Genomic DNA, 22,742 nt, shown 5'->3' on the forward strand with positions numbered 1-22,742 from the left:
GAGCCATGGCCGCTGAGCCTGCGCGTCCGGAGCCTGTGCTCTGCAACGGGAGAGGCCACAACAGTGAGAGGCCCGCGTACCGCAAAAAAACCCCAAAAAACAAACAAAAAACACCTTTTAGGATTTTTCATTTAGGGGAGGATATGGCTTCTCTCACCTTTATTTTTTTTAACTATGTAAAAGATGTTTCATTTGTTGGCTAGCAAACTGTCCCAGACTTTGTCTTTTCAAAATTTTACTTCAGTTGGCAGTGGTGTCCATACCTTATTACTTTATCAGACAAAGATGAACTTTTTTTTTTTTTTTAATTTATTTTTGGCTGCATTGAGTCTTTGTTGCTGTGTGCAGGCTTTCTCTAGTTGCAGCAAGCGGGGGCTCCTCTTCATTGCAGTGCTCGGGCTTCTCATTGCAGTGGCTTCTCTTGTTGTGGAGCACGGGCTCTAGGTTCGCGGGCTCAGTAGTTGTGGTGCACGGGCTCAGCTGCTCCGCGGCATGTGGGATCTTCCTGGACCAGGGCTCGAACCCGTGTCCCCTGCATTGACAGGTGGATTCTTAACCACTGCGCCACCAGGGAAGCCCCAAAGATGAACTTTTGAGCCTGGATTTTCTCTGCAAATATTTATAGTTGATGTCCAAAGTAAGGGAAAACTGCTGAGAGAAAGTAAGTGGCTGCGAATCATGTATCTTGTAGTGTTTTAGATTGGAGCAAGTGTGACAAGAAGTGAAAGGGGCTGGTTAAGAAGGAACAGGGGAAAGGATTTCATGACATTATTGTTCATTGAGTTGATGAAAGAAATTGAAGACAACCTTGACTGGGGGCTATGTGACATTATAAGCTTCTACTGCCCTATTTTATAACTTAATTGGGGTAGCTTTGCCAAGGATCACAGAATGAGGTTGTCCTCCTGAGGCTGTTAAATTGGAGCCCCAGGCCTACAGATGTGAAGGTCTGAGAGCCTTAGATTCAGCAAAACATAGGATTTAAGGAATTCTTGCCTGCCCAGGACAGTTACTGGGCCCTATGGGAGAAAAAAAAAGCAGGAGAAAACATTATGCTTCTCTTGAGGAATTCATACTACATCTGAGGAGACAGATAGAAAGATGAGAAAACTCTAAACCCTGAAGAACATAAAAAAGCAAGTTATAGATAATGTAATAAAGCTATACTTATTACATTATTTATACAAAACAATGCAGTGATCATTTGGGGGAAGATTCAGTTAAGGCAGCCTTGTTAGATCAGAATCTTGAGCTGGATTATGAAAAACATGGTATATATTGATAGATATAAGAAAGAAGGCCATTTTAGATAGAACACTGTTAAATAAGGCATAGAGATGGGAATGAGCAAATTATGTTTGCAGAGGGGTAGAGTGGCCATTCTTTTTTAATTTTAATTTTTTTGTACAATTGTTAAGGTTACACTCCATTTAGAATTATTACAAAATATTGTCTATATTCCCTGTGTTGTACAATACATCCTTGTAGCCTGTCTTACTCCCAATAGTTTGTACCTCCCATACTCCCACCCCTATAATGCCCCTCCCCCCACACTGGTAACCACTATTTTGTTCTCTATATCTGTGAGTCTGCTTCTTTTTTGTTATATTCACTAGTTTGTTGTAATTTTTAGATTTTGCCTATAACTGATATAGCATTTGTCTTTCTCTGACTTATTTCACTTAGCATAATGCCCTCCAAGTCCATCCATGTTGCTGCAAATGGCAAAATTTTGTTCTTTTTTATGGCTGAGTAGTATTCCATTGTGTATATGTACCAATTCTTCTTTATCCATTCGTCTGTTGATGGACACTTAGGTTGCTTCTGTGTCTTGGCAGTTGTAAATAATGCTGCTGTGAACAATGGGGTGCATGTGTCTTTTCTAATTAGTGGGTGTTTTTTTTTTTCTGGATATGTACCCAGGAGTGGAATTGCTGGGTCATATAGTAGTTCTATTTTTAGTTTTTTGGGAAACCTCCATACTGTTTTCCACTGTGCACCAATTTACATTCCCACCAACAGTGTATGAGGATTCCCTTTTCTCCACATCCTCACCAACATTTGTTATTTGTGTTCTTTTTGATGATAGCCATTCTGACAGGTGTGAGGTGGTATCACATTGTGGTTTTGATTTGCATTTCCCTGATGATTAGCAATGTTGAGTATCTTCTCATTTGCCTGTTGGCCATCTGCATTTCTAGAGGGTCAATTCTTATCTTCAAGAAACATTTAAGTTTCTATTTCATGAGGAATTCTGTAACTAAAAACATTATGTAGTGTTTTGTGGTGAAAATGCAGCACAATGCATGGTACTTGTTTGGCAGCCACCCTGGATTTGTTTGAGGGAAGGGTGAGCCGCCTACAACTGGTGGGGTTCCATTTAGTCCTGTGAGCGTCTGTGCACCCTGCTTCCACGTGGTTGGTTCTTCTTAGTGTAGCTCTGAAATGGGCTCTGCTCTCACCACTGTTTTCACGCCGAGATTGGTAGTACTAAATAGACCTCCAGTAGCAGATGATCACGAACATGAGATTCTGCTGTGACACAAGACATCAGTAAAATCTAGGTGGAATGGTTTGCTGTTTTGATGTCTTTAAACTTGCTCAGAATTATTTTTTCTTTCCACAATAAATCAGAATATTTTTTCTAATTGTATTACTTCATGGGAAATGATAGAAAGATTTTAGATCACTATACTAGTACAGGATTACCCAACAATTTAATATAGACAAATCACCTCCTTTTTTGGGGGGTAAAATCCAGAAACTAAAATTTAGAAAAAATAAAATATTTGAACTCTATTTTTCTAATAATGCAGAGCAGTTACCTAATAAGTGGAGTATAGGAAGAATACATATGAATATCTATGTTTATTTCATCTTTTACATTTTCAATTTCATGTTTTTTCGGTTTTTTTTTAAATTTCATGTTTTATCATTAGAAAATGCATATAGTTTATAGAGAAATACATGCAGTGCTTGCTCAGAAGGTTTTGTTTGTCATGTTTGTTTTTTACTAATGGGAAATTTGTGATCTAAGATGTTTGGAGACCACTGCTTTAGATCCTTGTTACTCTCAGTGTGATCTCTGTACCAGCAGCAATAGTATCACCTGGGAGCCTGTTAGAAATGCAGAGCCTCAGGCACCACCGAGACCTGCTGAATTAGAAGTCTGCATTTTTACAAGCTCCCTGGTGCATGTTTGGAAAGCAGTGCTCTGTGACAAAGCATAGTCAACTCTTGATAATCTAAGGTTTGAGTTGTGGCAAATTCTTCATCCTGGGACAGCTTCCCATTGCCCCTCATCTTCTCAACCTACAACTTTTTGCTGGGTTAGATGGAACCACAAATATTTATATATGCTGGAGCCTCACTAGAGCAGGCTATCCTCAGGGTTCTATAGATATGCTGCCTTACATTATCTCAGTGCTTCGCTAACATAGATCCAAAACTATAGAAACTAAATTTGTACCAAATTGTTCTCAGCCATTACATAAAGGCAAACTCTTTCCACATTTATTTTTTTTGGTTTTTTTTTTGTGACCTTTCTAAACTGTTTTAACTTACAGGCCTTATAAAATGTCAGTTTTATGGCAATAAATATTAGCTCCTGTGCTTGCAGAAAACATGAACTTACTACTTTGCAGGAGAAAGAGTTATCAGCAGAACTATGTCTTTTTCACAAATAATGGGGCTCACTGTGCTCAGGTGTACTAGGTAATCCTTTCTTTTTTTTTGAATTTTTAATTAATTTATTTTTTTATGCAGCAGGTTCTTATTAGTTATCCATTTTATACATATTAGTGTATATATATCAATCCCAATCTCCCAATTTATCACACCACCACCACCCCCTGCTGCTTCCCCCCATTGGTGTCCATACATTTGTTCTCTACATCTGTGTCTCAATTTCTGCCCTGCAAACTGGTTCATTGTACCATTTTTCTAGGTTCCACATATATGCATTAATATACGATATTTGCTTTTCTCTTTCTGACTTACTTCACTCTGTGTAACAGACTCTAGATTCATCCACGTCTCTACAAATAACCCAATTTTGTTCCTTTTAATGGGTGAGTAATATTCCATTGTATATACGTACCACATCTTCTTTATCCATTCGTCTGTCGATGGACATTTAGGTTGCTTCCATGACCTGGCTACTGTAAATAGTGCTGCAATGAACACTGGGGTGCACATGTCTTTTTGAATTATGGTTTTCTCTGGGTATATGCCCAGTAGTGGGATTACTGGGTCATATGGTAATTCTATTTTTAGTTTTTTAAGGAACCTCCATACTGTTCTCCATAGTGACTGTATCAATTTACATTCCCACCAACAGTGCAAGAGGGTTCCCTTTTCTCCACAGCCTCTCCAGCATTTGTTGTTTGTAGATTTTCTGATGATGCCCATTCTAACTGGTGTGAGGTGATACCTCATTGTAGTTTTGATTTACATTTCTCTAATAATTAGTGATATCGAGCAGCTTTTCATGTGCCTCTTGGCCATCTATATGTCTTCTTTGGAGAAATGTCTATTTAGGTCTTCTGCCCATTTTTAGATTGCGTTGTTTGTTTTTTTAATATTGAACTGCATGAGCTGTTTATATATTTTGGAGATTAATCCTTTGTCCGTTGATTCATTTGTAAATATTTTCTCCCATTCTGAGGGTTGTCTTTTTGTCTTGTTTGTAGTTTCCTTTGCTTTGCAAAAGCTTTTAAGTTTGATTAGGTCCCATTTGTTTATTTTTGTTTTTATTTCCATTACTCTAGGAGGCGGATCAAAAAAGATCCTGCTGTGATTTATGTCAAAGGGTGTTCTTCCTATGTTTTCCTCTAAGAGTTTTATAGTGTCCGGACTTACATTTAGGTGTCTAATCTACTTTGAGTTTATTTTTGTGTATGGTGTTAGGGAGTGTTCTAATTTCATTCTTTTACATGTAGGTGTCCAGTTTTCCCAGCACCACTTATTGAAGAGACTGTCTTTTCTCCATTGTATATCCTTGACTCCTTTGTCAGAGATTAGTTGACCATAGGTGCATGGGTTTATCTCTGGGCTTTCTATCCTGTTCCATTGATCTGTATTTCTGTTTTTGTGCCAGTACCATACTGTCTTGATTACTGTAGCTTTGTAGTATAGTCTGAAGTCAGGGAGTCTGATTCCTCCAGCTCTGTTTTTTTTCCCTCAAGACTGCTTTGGCTATTCGGGGTCTTTTGTGTCTCCATACAAATTTTAAGATTTTTTGTTCTAGCTCTGTAAAAAATGCCAGTGGTAATTTGATAGGGATTGCATTGAATCTGTAGATTGCTTTGGGTAGTATAGTCATTTTCACAATGTTGATTCTTCCAATCCAAGAACATGGTATATCTCTCCATCTGTTTGTATCATCTTTAATTTCTTTCATCAGTGTCTTATAGTTTTCTTCATATCAGCAAATTGAAGAATAAAAACCATATGATCATCTCAATAGATGCAGCAAAAGCTTTTGACAAAATTCAACACCCATTTATGATAAAAACTCTCCAGAAAGAGGGCATAGAGAGAACCTGCCTCAACATAATAAAGGCCATATATGACAAACCCACAGCAAACATCATTCTCAATGGTGAAAAACTGAAACCGTTTCCTCTAAGATCAGGAACAAGACAAGGATGTCCCCTCTCACCACTGTTATTCAACATAGTTTTGGAAGTCCTAGCCACGGCAATCAGAGAAGAAAAAGAAATAAAAGGAATACAAATTGGAAAAGAAGAAGTAAAACTGTCCCTGTTTGCAGATGACATGATACTATACATAGAGAATCCTAAAGATGCCACCAGAAAACTACTAGAGCTAATCAATGAATTTGGTAAAGTTGCAGGATACAAAATTAATGCACAGAAATTTCTTGCATTCCTATACACTAATGATGAAAAATCTGAAAGAGTAGTTAAGGAAACACTCCCATTTACCATTGCAACAAAAAGAATAAAATACCTAGGAATAAACCTACCTAGGGAGACAAAAGACCTGTATGCAGAAAACTATCCACATTTGTTTTTGGTAGAATATAATCATAGTATGCATTCAAAAGTCAAATATCTTCTTGGGTTATTCACTTTTATTTTCTGGTTCTTCTTATTCACCTAAGTACCTTTCAGGATTTAAGTTTGTTTTTCTTAAAAAGGTGAATATTATTTTCTTCCTTATGGAGTGATTATCAAATCTTCAAATTCAGTAATTGCACAAAGAAATAAAATGCCTGCTGAACATTTTTTTTTCCAAAATGGCTCTTTCAGGAGATTTTATAAAATGGCTTTAAAAAAAGTAAGTATTATTCAGCCTCCCATTGGAATAGGTTATTACCTACCTTTTCCCTGAATTCCAGAAAAGGAGTTCCAGAAGTCATTCTAACTGTTCTTTGGGGAGATTAGAAATAGTAACATTATTTTTCTTTGAAATGCTATGGGGAGGAGAGGAGAGAAATACTTGGGTCATATACCCAAGACATATGAAAATGTTTTTTGCTCCTCTCCCTTCATTAAGTTGTTCAGCAGATACGTACTGAGTTTAAACTATGTAATATGTACTGTGCTAGGCAATAAGGATGTGAGTATGGACAAGACCATCTGCCCTCAGGGAACTTAAAGTTGAAGTGGCCTCCACCACAAGTACGGGGATACAAAAATATATATCCAGGTCTTACCACGTCCAAAATAATTTCTTACCAGAGATTTGTGTCCCCTAAATAAGATGTTATTTGGTTAATTCAGAGAACGGCTAGGTTTTCTGACAGCAATTCATCAGATTTTTTTTTCCTACAGAGGAAATCTTCTTTGGCATATGAAAAAAAGGTTTTGCTGCCACCATTTTTAGTGCCTACACTTTCCCTCTAATGACATCTCCTAGGAATCTTATGAAATGTTTCATGTCCTTAAATCCTCACTACTTTTTCTTATGTTACACAGCGTTTTTTCCCTAGAGACTCTCCTCTGATTACTAGTTCTTAATAACTTATTTTAATATATTTCCTCTTTCCTTCCTAGCAATATATCGTTTTGATAGATCCTTGAAGGGACCCCCGAGGTCTCCAGATCTCAGTGACACATAATATGCACTTTAGGAGCCATGGAGGGAGATAACATGATGACACTGTCAAACCTGTGGGCTGAGGCTTTGTTCAAGTGTATTCCTTCGTGATCAGCATTTGCTTATGACCTTGGGATGTTTCATAACTCACCTAACCTTCTTCCTCTTCCATTTTGCTACCCAAGGTTTACTACAAAGATTCAATGATTATTTGTTATATATATGTGTGTGTGTTTGTGTGTGTGTGTGTACACACAGTGCATTGTGTAGCATAGCAAGCACTCAATAAACATTTTTTTTAATTTAGTAGAAGAATGGTACTGTCCATTAGACTCAAATAGCATAATAAGATCTTAGTGTATGACAAAGTCCAAGTTATACTGTTTCATTCAAAATGAGTGATTTCTTTTGTATTATATCTAGGAAGAACATGTTCTTTTCCAACTTGAAGAAGGGATTGAAGCTTTGGAAGCTGCAATTGAATACAAGAACGAACATATCCAGAGTCGCCAGAACTCACTCAGAGCGTCACTTCAAAATCTCTCTCATAGTGAAGAAAATGTCTTAGAAAAACTAATCTGCCTGAGTCCTGTTGAGATTAGAGCTATTCTTTTCAGATATTTCAATAAGGTTTGTTTTTCAGGGACGGAGGATTTTCTTATAAAGAGGGGTTGAGATGCTTATACAGCTCACATTTATGTAGAATTTACAGCACTGAATGTTGTCATCTGAAATCTTTGCACTTATCCAAGTATGTAGGCCTATCTTTGTGAGGTTCTTAAAGTTGAAGGGCCTTTTGAAAGAAGGGCTTTTGGGAATAGTTTTAAAAACCAAAGAATTTAAGTTATATTCCTCAGTCACTATTTCTTGGTTGTATGTTTTCTAGATTTGATTGTTCCTACTCAGCATTCGTGAAAAATCAAGGGCCCTCCAGGTTTGGGTTCCCTTTCCTTCATTGCTGTAGGGTAGGGGTAACCTGTACCTTCTCATTATACCCTATGAATTGAAATGGAGGTGAAATGGTGCATCAGTGACAAAGATAGTAATAGATTTTAGCATTAACCTGGATGGGCTTAATATAAATTAAAATATTTTATACAGATTTGACAGCTTACTGATAGAGATGTTTCACAGCATTGAAAACTATACCTGTCTTTTCTCTAATGTCTTCTCTTAAGATATATATTATGAAGTGTTAAACAAGTAGGTAACTCTTTTCTCTGAAAAATATATTCAGTTTAAGGGAATAGCAGACAGTTGATGAAAAATGAAACACAGAAGTTTTAAAATAAAGTTCTAATTCTGTTAGACAATTGAAACAAAGATGACTAAATTAATGGAAATGTGATACACAGGCCTTCTCTTGGATAATTACCCTCAGTAGTAAGCTTCTATTATTGATGCAAGTGCATCCCATCACTGGGTGTGTGGAGGGCAGAAATATGGTGCATGTTGTCTGAGGCTTTGATACAGATAACTCTTCTGTGGTGTTCTTAGAGCAAGGGTTCTTAACCCAAAGCACCCAGGTGAAGGTCAGTGGATTTTCTGGTCTTAAGAACTCTTTGTAGAAATGAGTATTTTTCTGGAGAGAATGTCATTACATTATTAACAAGTTCTGTGACACAGATATTGTCTGAAGTGTTTTTACTTTATATCAGTGCAGACAGGAACCCACTGGACTAAATGTACAATCTGAGACTGAACTCTATAGCTTAAAAATTCTGTCACTTATTTATAACATTCACTTTGGAGTTAAAAATGAGAATTATCTAGATGTTACAGAAGTCTTTAGATTCTTGATATCTTTTTAGACTGGAGAAATGGAGTTGTAGGATTATAAATGTAAACTACAAAGATCATGTCTAAGAAATGATGGAGAGGTGATTGTTAGAGTAGAGCAACATTATATTTAAAATGAAGTTGTTACCAATTCAGAATCTCAACGAATTAAAAAGGCTGTTAGGTTATCTTGTGGGTATATTACAAAGCATTTGCCTTGTTATACCATGGGGATTAAGGGAGTTCATCTTTATGAAGCCTAAGAGAAGTAAATTAGTCTATTAGTCTGTCTAAAACACACTTAAAAGATCAAAAAAATGTCTTTGCTAGGTGGTTAATCTGCGAGAAGCTGAACGGAAACTACAGTTACAGAATGAAGAAATTAAAATGAAAGTTCTGGAACGGGATAATGTGGTTCGTGAGTTGGAATCTACACTGGAACATCTGAAATTGCAGTGTGACCGGAGACTGACCCTTCAGCAAAAGGAACACGAGCAAAAAATGCAGCTTCTGCTACATCATTTCAAAGGTAACTGCCCCTTCACATCAGTTGTGTAATGGGGACGTGTAGGAGGGGGATTGGGAAAGGAAGGTAGGACAGAATTGGATCACTTAAAGCCCAACATGTATAAATAGTTACTACTTATATGTGTTTTGTGCTTTACATGTTTTGGTCCACATGTTGGGATAGTTGACTTTGATGCAGGGCTATTCATGCTTGAAATGCCTTCTCCTCTGCCTGTCCCCAGTGCCACACAGAGAACTGCTGCAATCCTGTTACTTTGTTGTGGTCTACTTTTTATGTAGGAATGTGGGATGACTTCTGGCTTGGTGGTGTACAGTTGAAAAGTTCCCCATCTCTAGGATATAGAACCTTGATATTTAAATCACTTTCCCTTCATAAAATTAAACTGATAGGTTCTGTCAGATTTCTGGCTATATTTCTTGTTACAGTTTTCAGTAAATTATAAATTTTATGCATTAAGGTTATAGCTTAGGTCAAAATTAGTCTACCATTGATGGGCACATAGTGTTATCAGTGCACAGTAGTTCAACCGTCAACTGTGGTATGGAGTTGTCATAGCAATTGGTCTTCAATACCTGGGCTTATGGCTGGTACACACAGTTCCTATGGCAACAAAATCACTGCCTGGCGATAACTTCAACGCCTGGAATGCTTCAGTCCAGGTGGCTTGGCTGTTTAGTCTTGATTCTTATGAATCTATAGCTGGAAATGTGCTAAAAAGGATCTGGAAGAAGCAACCTGAGTAAGCAGAAAATTGGAAAATATATGCATTTGAGTGTTGAGGCAGTTTGCCTCTAAGTTAATTCTATAACAAGTTAATTAGCAACCAGTTGCCTGATGACAGGATTTCCTTGACTGGATTCCATGTTATTTCATTCAAACATGCTTTCCTTACCTTATGTTAATTCTGTCTTAAGTCTCTAAAAGTGATATTTTAATAGAATTTTTAATATGTTTTTCAAGTGGTTGGCATTTTACCGCAAAAGTTCATGCTTTAGCCAAATGAGAACATTTAAAAAATCATTCATTTCTATAGCTGGGACAAGTTTTTCACAGCAAGGTTATAACTGAAAATGTTAACAACTTATGAATTTTCTAATTTCACCTGAATATAGGCCATAAAATTAAGTTCATTTTTATGATATCCTTCATGGGGATTCTGATTTGTAATGTTATTAATTTAAAATGTTTTTTAAACAAGATGATGGGTTAATATAAAATTACAGATATACTTAGATCAATTTTTACAAAACAACCAATTATAACAAAAGAAAATTACAAACCAGTAGGACCATTTTATAGATTTACCAATAGGAAAGAGTAGGTCTGAAAGTGTGTATTTCTGAAGGTCAGTAAAACTGCGTTTTACTGGTTCTAGAACCTAACCCAAAGGGGACAGTTTTAGACATTCCTAAATATTAATTAGAAGCTTTAAAATTATATTGTGTCATAAACTAGAACTTTACTTATACTTCCCCCCCTTCTCCTTTTTTGGTGGTGTTTTCCTTTGTAATTTAATCTTTCTAGCCTCTTTTGACAGGTTTCCAGTTTTTGAGGGTTTTTTTGGTTCTATATTTCTTGGGCCTATAAACTTTAGGCTTATAACTTTCCATATATCCGTGGTTCCTGATATAAACTTCAAGACATTGATGCAGCTGGACAGAGTTCCAAATGTGAACCTTACTTCTGCTCTTCTGAGGATAAATTTAGTTAGTAGCTACTCAAAAAGTGCTTATGAATCATGAAAAATGCGGTAGCTGGTAGGGATTAGGGTGGAGAAGGGCTCATCCTACTTCGAAAAATTTTACAGGCAGAAGACTCCAAATTGTAGCTGAAAAATCCAGCCAAGTAATAGATACATGTAACATACTTCTGACCCTACAATACAGTCTGGGAGTTCTGTTAGAATTTTCAATCATTTACTTTAAACTGATTTTAAATGTAAATTTCTGTTTTATAGAGCAAGACGGGGAAGGCACTGTGGAAACTTTTAAAAATTATGGAGATAAAATCCAGCAGCTGGAAAGAGAGCTTTATTTCTATAAGAAAACCAGCAGAGATCTTAAGAAGAAACTTAAGGAATTGGTAGGGGAAGCAATTCAGCGACAACTAGTACCATCAGAAAGTAAGAGATTTAGTGTTACTTGTCACGCCAACACCGTAGCATGGTTTGTAGTGGAGCCTTTCCCAATTGATTGGATTATTTAGGATTAGATATTTAACTTCTCTTTGTCTCTGTAGACAAAAATAGTTGTCTAGTCTATGTGTAACACAGAACCACTGGAGAAAAGAATAAATGAACAAATGTATATGTGTGAAGGAAATGATCATTTATTCGATTGCCTGCCATGTACCAGGGGCTCTTGTTACTTAATTCTTAAAATAACCCTAAATATAGGATAGCTGTTGTTTTCCTGTTTTATAGTAAATTAAGCCTTCTGATTATCATAAAAAAGTAAAATAGAGAATAATAAAAGTAAAATAATATTTATGTATTTCTAAGATCAGTCATGTTTTTTCATATCATGACCTCTAGAAATTCAAACATATAATAAAACCCATCACTGAGACAAGGAAGTTTTCTTGCATAATTATATGTAGATATGTAGAAATAACCATCTTCCTCAATGAAATGATAAAACATGACAAAGAACTTTGCAAAAGCAAGAAGTGCCATGAAGGTGATGTACTGTTATGATTAAAACATATTGTCTTACTACCATGTGTAAAATAGATAGCTAGTGGGAAGCTGCTGTATAGAACAGGGAGCTCAGCTCAGTGCTCTGTGATAACCTAGAGGGGTGGTATGGAGGTGGGGTGGCAGGGAGGCTCAAGAGGGAGGGGATACAGGTATACGTATAGCTGATTTACTTTGTTCTACAGCAGAAACTAACACAACATTGTAAAGCAATTATACTCCAATAAAAAGAAAAAAGAAAAAACATATTGTCTTTAAGCCACCAATAGAGAGGAATCAATATCTCTAAAATAATGTATACTCATTTTATAAAAGAATTAGCCTTCCTTTAGAGAAAGTATTCTTCTAACAAGTTAAGAATGGCTTTTGAAAGTTGACTTTACAGCTCTTTTTAGGAACACAACTATTTTGTACCTGTAAAGAAAACTAAAGATGGGTACAACAAGATATAAAGAGTACACCTGAAACTAATATAATGTTATATATCAATTATATCTCAACTTAAAAATATAATTATAAAAATGAAACCATAAAAATATAGAAACCAATGGAAAATGATATATATGCACAATGAAAAGATATATACTGAATATATAATATAAGCAGAATTAACATAGTTTTAAATCTTAAAACTTAGTAATATTTTAGAAAAGTAGTTCTAATACTACCTTATATTTATTGTATTTATCATTTACAGGCATTTTCCCAAATAGTTCAGTTTAGCCCTCAAACTCAGGGTAGGCCGGTATATGCTAACCTCATTTTTAGATGAGGAAATTAAAGCTTAGAGCGGTCCAGTGACTCACGAGCCGACCAGTAATTAGAGCATGGTCTAAGGTCCCTGGTCTTCTGATTCCTGGTTCTGTGTTCTAGTATAAAAGTCATTTTAGGATAGAGATGTGATACAAACATACGAATTCTGCCAAAGAGACTAACCTTTCTGATTTTCAGTGTAGTAATGCAGAGGTATTTACTCATATAATTAAAATATTTACTTGAAATACAGCCTGCAACATATAGCTGAACCTTTTACTTGAAACGCTATCGGCAAAAAATTAAAATGTAAGCAGGTATTAAGTAGGACACAGAGCAATTAGCACAAAACCATTTTTGCTTTAAAAAAATTCACTTTCAAATTTGAGATATCTGAAATTAGATGTTTACTGTTTAAATGGCCCATGTTTATACTGCTGAGTCTACTAGACATCTCTTAAAATGACAGTGTGGTATATGGTGGTAAACAGGTTTAAGAAACCTGGATCTGGGACTTCCCTGGTGGGCCAGTGGATAAGACTCCACGTTCCCAATGCAGAGGGCCAGGGTTCAACTAGATCCAGCCTGCCGCAACTAAAGATCCCGCACGCAGCAACGAAGATCCCATGTGCCACAACTAAGACCCGGCGTGGCCAAAATAAAATAAGTAAATAAATAAATATTAAAAAAGAAAGAAAGAAAGAAACCTGGATCCTAATCATGCTCTTGAATGAAACAAATATAAAAAGTTTAAAAAAGCTAAATAATCTTGGAGATGTGTAAAGTGAGCATAACTCCTGTTTTACCAACTGACCTGGGAAGTCTAGTCTTTCTCTTTCTTTTTTCGGCTGCACCACGTGACTTGCAGGATCCTAGTTCCCCGACCAGGGATCAAACCCCGGCCCCCAGCACTGGAAGCTCAGAGTCCTAACCACTGGACCACCAGGGAATTCCTGGAAGTCTAGTCTTAAAAATAATAATGTTGAAGATGTTATCTCAGCTAATTTGCTATATCCCCTAGAACCATCTTAAATATGTTTATTTTTTGGCTATAAAAAGTAATACATAGTCATTATAGAAAACTTTGAAAATATAGAAAAAAATCAGAAAAAGACCACCCATAATCCTACCCACAACTATTAACATTTCAGCATAATTCTTTTCACTGTTTTCCTTATGCTTTAAAAAAATTCATTTGGAATCATATTGGTGATATAGCTTGTACTATATCCTACCTCAAAATGCAGCTCCAATACAATGACATTAAATAAGACTTGTTTGATTTATAAAATATAGCAGTTTAAATATATCAAATTTTGAGTTCCCTAAACTGTATTATATGCTTAATAATCAGTATCCTAATTAATATATAACTGTCTTGGTATTCAGTTGATTGGGTTTTGTTAGTAGTCTTTTCATTGTCTGCCTACCAGACTTTATCTGCTTTGAATATTTTTAGCATTTTCAAATAGCAAAAGAATTAATCTTTTGACTAAAATATCTTGGTTACTTCTAAAAAGTGACCAAAAAGACTAAAAGCACTTGGTCATGCTTCTGTCACAGTGCATCTATTTTCTAACATTTTGTGAGGATAAAATCAGTATATATGGACATGCAGTCTGTGTACTTGTTTAAGTATTTAAAACTCTATACTTTTTTTAATTGAATAATATTGTATTTTATCCCAAAACAAAGCATAAAAGTCTTGAAAGATACACAATTTAAGACATAAATTCTTATTTCGTTAAATCCAAGCAACTCTTTAAATTCAGCTTTAGCCATAATTAGAAGAATTTAATTATTGTTTCTTTTCTTTGGAGAGGATTGTTGTTTGAATATAAAAATACTTACATATCATTCATTTCAGAGCTTAAATTGAATTTCACTGAGAAAGAAAATTCTTTTTTAGCAAAAGTTATGAACTTAATTATAAAATATATAATATTTTGAAGACGTTACACTGGAGGCACAAGTTTATGACACAATAAAAATTTGATGAATGTATATGATACTAAATGCATTAATTAGATTTGTGTGTTATACCATACATTTGTAAATATATAATTTACAATGTGGTCAATTACATTAGTAAAACCATTCATCTTTTTTTTTTTTTTACCTTTTATTTTAACATCTTTATTGGAGTGTAATTGCTTTACAATGGTGTGTTCGTTTCTGCTTTATACAAAGTGAATCAGCTATACATACACATATATCCCAATGTCTCCTCCCTCTGGCGTCTCCCTCTCTATCCCTCTAGGTGGTCCCTAGATCCCTCTATCCACCCTCTCTATCCCACCCCTCTAGGTGGTCGCAAAGCATCAAGCTGATCCCCCTATGCCATGCAGCTGCTTCCCACTATCTGTTTTACATGTGGTAGTGTATATATGTCCATGCCACTATCTCACTTTGTTCCAGCTTACCCTTCCCCCTCCCCGTGTCCTCAAGTCCATTCTCTATATCTGCATCTTTATTCCTGTCCTGCCCCTAAGTTCTTCAGAACCTTGTTTTTTTTGGATTCCACATATATGTGTTAGCATAGGGTATTTGTTTTTCTCTTTCTGACTTCCTTCACTCCATATGACAGTCTCTAGGTCCATCCACCTCACTACAAATAACTCAGTTTCATTTCTTTTTATGGCTGAGTAATATTCCATTGCATATATGTGCCACATCTTCTTTATCCATTCATCTGTCGATGGACACTTAGGTTGCTTCCATGTCCTGGCTATTGTAAATAGAGCTGCAGTGAACATTGTGGTACGTGACTCTTTTTGAATTATGGTTTTCTCAGGGTATATGCCCAGTAGTGGGATTGCTGGGTCGTATGGTAGTTCTATTTTTAGTTTTTTAAAGCACCTCCATACTGTTCTCCATCGTGACTGTATCAATTTACATTCCAACCAACAGTGCAAGAGGGTTCCCTTTTCTCCACATCCTCTCCAGCATTTATTGTTTCTAGATTTTTTGATGATGGCCATTCTGACTGGTGTGAGGTGATACCTCATTGTAGTTTTGATTTGCCTTTCTCTAATGATTAGTGATGTTGAGGGTACTTTCATGTGTTTGTTGGCAATCTGTATACCTTCTTTGGAGAAATGTCTATTTAGGTCTTCTGCCCATTTTTGGATTGGGTTGTTTGTTTTCTTGATATTGAGTTGCATGAGCTGCTTGTAAATTTTGGAGGTTGATCCTTTGTCAACTGCTCCATTAGCAAGTATTTTCTCCGATTCTGAGGGTTGTCTTTTCGTCTTGTTTATGTTTTCCTTTGCTGTGCAAAAGCTTTTAAGTTTCATTAGGTCCCATTTGTTTATTTTTGTTTTTATTTTCATTTCTCTAGGAGGTGGGTCAAAAAGGATCTTGCTGTGATTTATGTCATAGAGTGTTCTGCCTATGTTTTCCTCTAAGAGTTTTATAGTGTCTGGCCTTACATTTAGGTCTTTAATCCAGTCTGAGTTTATTTTTGTGTATGGTGTTAGGGAGTATTCTAATTTCATTCTTTTACATGTAGGTGTCCAGTTTTCTCAGCACCACTTATTGAAGAGGCTGTCTTTTCTCCATTGTATCTTCTTGCCTCCTTTGTCAAAAATAAGGTGACCATATGTGCGTGGGTTTATCTCTGGGCTTTCTATCCTGTATCATTGATCTATATTTCTGTTTTTGTGCCAGTACCATACTGTCTTGATGACTATAGCTTTGTAGTATAGTCTGAAGTCCGGGAGCCTGATTCTTCCAGCTCCATTTTTCTTTCTCAAGATTGCTTTGGCTATTCGGGGTCTTTTGTGTTTCCATACAAATCGTGAAAGTTTTTGTTCTATTTCTGTGAAAAATGCCATTGGTCGTTTGATAGGGATTGCATTGAATCTGTAGATTGCTTTGGGTAGTAGAGTCATTTTCACAATGTTGATTCTTCCAATCCAAGAACATGATCTCTTTGTATCATCTTTAATTTCTTTCATCAGTGTCTTACAGTTTTCTGCATACAGGTCTTTTGTCTCCTTAAGTAGGTTTATTCCTAGATATTTTATTCTTTTTGTTGCAGTGATAAATGGGAGTGTTTCCTTAATTTCTCTTTCAGCTTTTTCATCATTAGTGTATAGGAATGCAAGAGATTTCTGTGCATTAAATTTTGTATCCTGCTACTTTACCAAATTCGTTGATTAGCTCTAGTAGTTTCCTGGTAGCATCTTTAGGATTCTCTGTGTATAGTATCATGTCATCTGCAAACAGTGACAGCTTTACTTCTTCTTTTCCGATTTGGATTCCTTTTATTTCTTCTTCTTCTCTGATTGCTGTGGCTAAAATTTCCAAAACTATGTTGAATAATAGTGGTGAGAGTGGACATCCTTGTCTTGTTCCTGATTTTAGCGGAAATGCTTTCAGTTTTTCACCATTGAGGATGATGTTACCTGTGGGTTTGTCATATATGGTCTTTATTATGTTGAGGTAAGTGCCCTGTATACTTACTTTCTGGAGGGTTTTTATCATAAATGGGTGTTGAATTTTGTCGAAAGCTTTTTCTGCATCTTATTGAGATGATCATATGGTTTTTCTTCTTCAATTTGTTAATATGGTTTATCACATTGATTGATTTACGTATATTGTAGAATCCTTGCAGTCCTGGGATACACCACAGTTGGTCATGGTGTATGATCCTTTAATGTGCTGTTGGATTCTTCTTGCTAGTATTTTGTTGAGGATTTTTGCATCTATGTTCATCAGTGGTATTGGCCTGCAGTTTTCTTTCTTTGTGACATCCTTTTTTTTTTTTGCGGTACATGGGCCTCTCACTGCTGTGGACTCTCCCATTGTGGAGCACAGGCTCCGGACGCGCAGGCTCAGCAGCCACGGCCCACGGGCCCAGCCGCTCCACAGCATGTGGGAGCCTCCCAGACTGGGGTACAAACCCGTGTCCCCTGCATCGGCAGGCGGACCCTCAAGCACTGCGCCACCAGGGAAGCCCTCTTTGTGACATCTTTGTCTGCTTTTGGTATCAGGGTGATGGTGGCCTCACAGAATGAGTTGGGGAGTGTTCCTCCCTCTGCTATATTTTGGAAGAGTTTGAGAAGGATAGGTGTTAGCTCTTCTGTAAATGTTTGATAGAATTCGCCTGTGAAGGAATCTGGTCCTGGACTTCTGTTTGTTGGAAGAGTTTTAATCATAGTTTCAATTTCAGTGCTTGTGATTGGTCTGTTTATATTTTCTTTTTCTTCCTGGTTCAGTCTCGGAAGTTTGTGCTTTTCTAAGAATTTGTCCATTTCTCATTTCTTCCAGGTTGTCCATTTTATTGGCATAGAGTTGCTTTTAGTAATCTCTCATGATCCTATGTATTTCTGCAGTGTCAGTTGTTACTTCTTTTCCATTTCTAATTCTATTGATTTGAGTCTTCTCCCTTTTTTTCTTGATGAATGTGGCTAATGGTTTATCAATTTTGTTTATCTTCTCAAAGAATCAGGTTTTAGTTTTATTGATCTTTGCTATTGTTTCCTTCATTTCTTTTTCATTTATTTCTAAACTGATCTTTATGATTTCTTTCCTTGTGCTAACTTTGGGCTTCTTTTGTTCTTTCTCTAATTGCTTTAGGTGTAAGGTTATATTGTTTATTTGAGATGTTTCTTGTTTCGTGTGGTGGAATTGTATTGCTATAAACTTCCCTCTTAGAACTGCTTTTGCTGCATCCTGTAGGTTTTGGGTCATCGTGTTTTCATTGTCATTTGTTCCTAGGTATTTTTTGATTTCCTTGTTGATTTCTTCTGTGATGTCTTGGTTGTTAAGTAGTGTATTGTTTAGCCTCCATGTGTTTGTATTTTTTACAGACTTTTTCCTGTAATTGATATCTAGTCTCATGGCGTTGTGGTCGGAAAAGATACTTGATACAATTTCAATTTTCTTAAATTTACCAAGGCTTGACTTGTGACCCAAGATATGATCTATCCTGGAGACTGTTCCATGAGCACTTGAGACAAATGTGTATTCTGTTGTTTTTGGATGGAGTGTCCTATAAATATCAATTACGTCCATCTTGTTTAATGTATCATTTAAAGCTTGTGTTTTCTTACTTATTTTCATTTTGGACGATCTGTCAATTGGTGAAAGTGGAGTGTTAAAGTCCCCTACTATGATTGTGTTACTGTCGATTTCTCCTTTTATGGCTCTTAGCGTTTGCCTTATGTATTGAGGTGCTCCTATGTGGCGTGCATAAATATTTACAGTTGTTATATCTTCTTCTTGGATTGATCCCTTGATCATTATGTAGTGTCCTTCTTTGTCTCTTGTAATAGTCTTTATTTTAAAGTCTATTTTTTCTGATATGAGAATCGCTACTCCAGCTTTCTTCTGATCTCCATTTACATGGAATATCTTTATCCATCCCCTCACTTTCAGTCTGTATGTGTCTCTAGGTCTGAAGTGGGTCTCTTGTAGACAGCATATATATGGGTCTTGTTTTTGTATCCATTCATCCAGTCTATGTCTTTTGGTTAGAGTATTTAATCCATTTACATTTAAGGTAATTATCAATATGTATGTTCTTATTACCATTTTCTTAATTATTTTGGGTTTGTTTTTGTAGGTCTTTTCCTTGTCTTGTGTTTCCTGCCTAGAGAAGTTCTTTAGCATTTGTTTTAAAGCTGGTTTGGTGGTGCTGAATTCTCTAGCTTTTGCTTGTCTGTAAAGGTTTTAATTTCTCTTTCAAATCTGAATAAGATCCTTGCTGGGTAGAGTAATCTTAGTTGTAGGTTTTTCCCTTTCATCACTTTCAGTATGTCCTGCCACTCCCTCTGGTTTGCACTTTCTGCTGAAAGATCAGCTGTTAACCTTATGGGGATTCCCTTGTATGTAACTTGTTGTTTTTCCCTTGCTGCTTTTAATGTTTTTTCTTTGTATTTAATTTTTGATAGCTTGGTTAATATGTGTCTTGGAGTGTTTCTTCTTGGTTTTATCCTGTATGGGACTCTCTGCACTTCCTGGACTTGATTGACTATTTCCTTTCCCATATTATGAAGTTTTCAACTATAATCTCTTCAAATATTTTCTCAGTCCCTTTCTTTTTCTCTTCTTCTTCTGGGACCCCTATAATTCAAATGTTTGTGCGTTTGATGTTGCCCCAGAGGTCTCCAAGACTGTCCTCAATTCTTTTCATTCTTTTTTCTTTATTCTGTTGTGCAGTAGTTACTTCCACTATTTTATCCTCCTGGTCACTTATCCGTTCTTCTGCCTCAGTTATTCTGCTATTGATTCCTTCTAGAGAATTTTAAATTTCATTTATTGTGTTGTTCTTCATTGTTTGTTGGCTCTTTACTTCTTCTAGGTCCTTGTTAAACGTTTCTTGTATTTTCTCCATTCTGTTTCCAAGATTTTGGATCATGTTTACTATCATTACTCTCAATTCTTTTTCAGGTCGACTGCCTATTTCCTCTTCATTTGTTTGGTCTCGTGGGTTTTTACCTTGGTCCTTCATCTGCTGTGTTTCTCTGTCTTCTCATTTTGCTTAACTTACTGTGTTTGGGGTCTCCTTTTCGCAGGCTGCAGGTTTGTAGTTCTTGTTGTTTTTGGTGTCTTCCCCAGTGTCTAAGGTTGGTACAGTGGGTTGTGTAGGCTTCCTGGTGGAGGGGACTAGTGCCTGTGTTCTGCTGGATGAGGCTGGATCTTGTCTTTCTGGTGGGCAGGACTGCATCTGGTGGTGTGTTTTGGAGTGTCTGTGGCCTTATTATGATTTTAGGCAGCCTCTCTGCTAATGGGTGGGGTTGTGTTCCTGTCTTGCTAGTTGTTTGGCATAGGGTGTCCAGCACTGTAGCTTGCTGGTCGTTGAATGAAGCTGGGTCTTAGCGTTGAGATGGAGATCTCTGGGAGAGCTTTCACCGTTTGATATTACATGGAGCTGGGAGGTTTCTGGTGGACTAATATCCTGAACTCAGCTCTCCCACCTCAGAGGCACTGGCCTCACACCCGGCCGGAGCACCAAGACCCTGTTAGTCACAAGGCTCAGAAGAAAAGGGAGAAGAAGAGAAAGAAAGAAAGAAAGAAAAATAAAGTTATTAAAAAAAATAATTATTAAAAATAAAAAAATTAAAAAGTAATAGAAAAAAGAAAGAAACAAAGAAGAGAGCAACCAAACCAAAAAACAAATTCACCAATGATAACAAGTACTAAAAACTATAGTTAAAAAAAAAAAAAAGCCAGACTGACAGAACCCTAGGACAAATGGTAAAAGCAAAGCTATACAGACAAAATCACACAAAGAAGCATACACATACACACTCACAGAAAGAGAAAGAGGAAAAATACATACATATCTATCTATATATATATAAAAAAAAAGGAAGAGAGCAACTAAATCAATAAACAAATCTACCAATGATAATAAACTCTAAATACTAAACTAAGATAAACATAAAGCCAGGAACAAATTAGATGCAGAAAGCAACCCCAAGTCAACAGTTGCTCCCAAAGTCCACCTCCTCAATTTGGGATGATTCGTTGTCTATTCAGGTATTCCAGAGATGCAGGGTACATGAAGTTGATTGTGGAGATTTAATCTGCTGCGCCTGAGGCTGCTGGGAGAGATTTCCCTTTCTCTTCTTTGTTCAAACAGCTCCCGGGGTTCAGCTTTGATTTGGCCCCGCCTCTGCGTGTAGGTCGCCGGAGGGCGTCTGTTCTTCGCTCAGACAGGACGGGGTTGAAGGAGCAGCTGATTAGGGGCTCTGGCTCACGCAGGCCGGGGGGAGGGAGGGGTACGGAATGTGGGGCGAGCCTGCAGCGGCAGAGGCCAGCATGATGTTGCACCAGCCTGAGGCGTGCCGTGTGTTCTCCCGGGCTAGTTGTCCCTGGATCACAGGACCCTGGCAGTGGTGGGCTGCACAGGCTCCTTGGAGGGGAGGTGTGGACAGTGCCCTGTGCTTGCACACAGGCTTCTTGGTGGCTGCAGCAGCAGCCTTAGCGTTTCAAGCCCGTCTCTGGGGTCCGTGCTGATAGCCGCGGCTCTTGCCCGTCTCAGGAGCTCGTTTAGGCGGTGCTCTGAATCCCCTCTCCTCACGCACTAGCCCCTTCAGGCTGTGTTCACGCAGCCAACCCCAGTCCTCTCCCTGGGATCCGACTTCCGAAGCCCGAGCCTCAGCTCCCAGCCCCCGCCCGCCCCAGCGGATGAGCAGACAAGCCTCTTGGGCTGGTGAGTGCTGGTCGGCACCGATCCTCTGTGCGGGAATCTCTCCGCTTTGCCCTCTGCACCCCTATTGCTGCAGTCTCCTCCGTGGCTCTGAAGCTTCCCCCCCCGCCCAACCCCTGTCTACGCCAGTGAAGGGGCTTCCTAGTGTGTGGAAACTTTTCCTCTTTCACAGCTCCCTCCTCGAGGTGCAGGTCCCGTCCCTATTCTTTTGTCTCTGTTTTTTCTTTTTTCTTTTGCCCTACCCAGGTATGTGGGGAGTTTCTTGCCTTTTGGGAGGTCTGAGGTCTTCTGCCAGTGTTCAGTAGGTTTTCTGCAGGAGTTGTTCCACATGTAGATGTATTTCAGATGTATTTGTGCTGAGGAAGGTGATCTCCATGTCTTACTCCTCCTCCATCTTGAAGGTGTCCCCCAAAACTCTATTCTTGTATCAATTTAAACCACTATAAAACTCTACATGTCAGGATACTAGAGTCAGAAGATCTGGTTGGGATCCTAATTTCTTTTACTGGCTGTGTGACTATGGGTGAATAAATCTTTCTTTAGTTTGTTCCTTCGGTGTTGAAATTCTGGAAGAGGGAAACTTTATATTGTGAGGAATCTAAGTGGGCTTGGAAGTGAGCCTTTCCAATGAGCCCATCTCTGCTCTTTCTCATATGATCTTTAAAAATTAAGGGGCTTCCCTGGTGGCGCAGTGGTTGGGAGTCCGCCTGCCGATGCAGGGGACACAGGTTCGTGCCCCGGTCTGGGAGGATCCCACA

The 22,742-nt window shown here is 37.5% G+C and overlaps 1 protein-coding gene across 1 annotated transcript in view; it reads left to right on the forward strand.

The window, feature by feature from the left end:
• Positions 1-22,742, forward strand: part of KIF27 (kinesin family member 27) — a 91,845-nt gene that overhangs the window by 63,645 nt on the left and 5,458 nt on the right. The window contains exons 16-18 of the mRNA XM_089913058.1: positions 7,489-7,695; positions 9,175-9,373; positions 11,331-11,495. Coding sequence (XP_089769184.1) covers positions 7,489-7,695; positions 9,175-9,373; positions 11,331-11,495 — 571 coding nt within the window. The remainder of the gene's footprint in view (positions 1-7,488; positions 7,696-9,174; positions 9,374-11,330; positions 11,496-22,742) is intronic.

Source organism: Delphinapterus leucas, chromosome 6, assembly GCF_059928025.1.
Source record: "Delphinapterus leucas isolate spDelLeu-1000000601 "Yukka" chromosome 6, BTC_Dleu_Yukka2, whole genome shotgun sequence".
Taxonomy (NCBI): domain Eukaryota; kingdom Metazoa; phylum Chordata; class Mammalia; order Artiodactyla; family Monodontidae; genus Delphinapterus; species Delphinapterus leucas.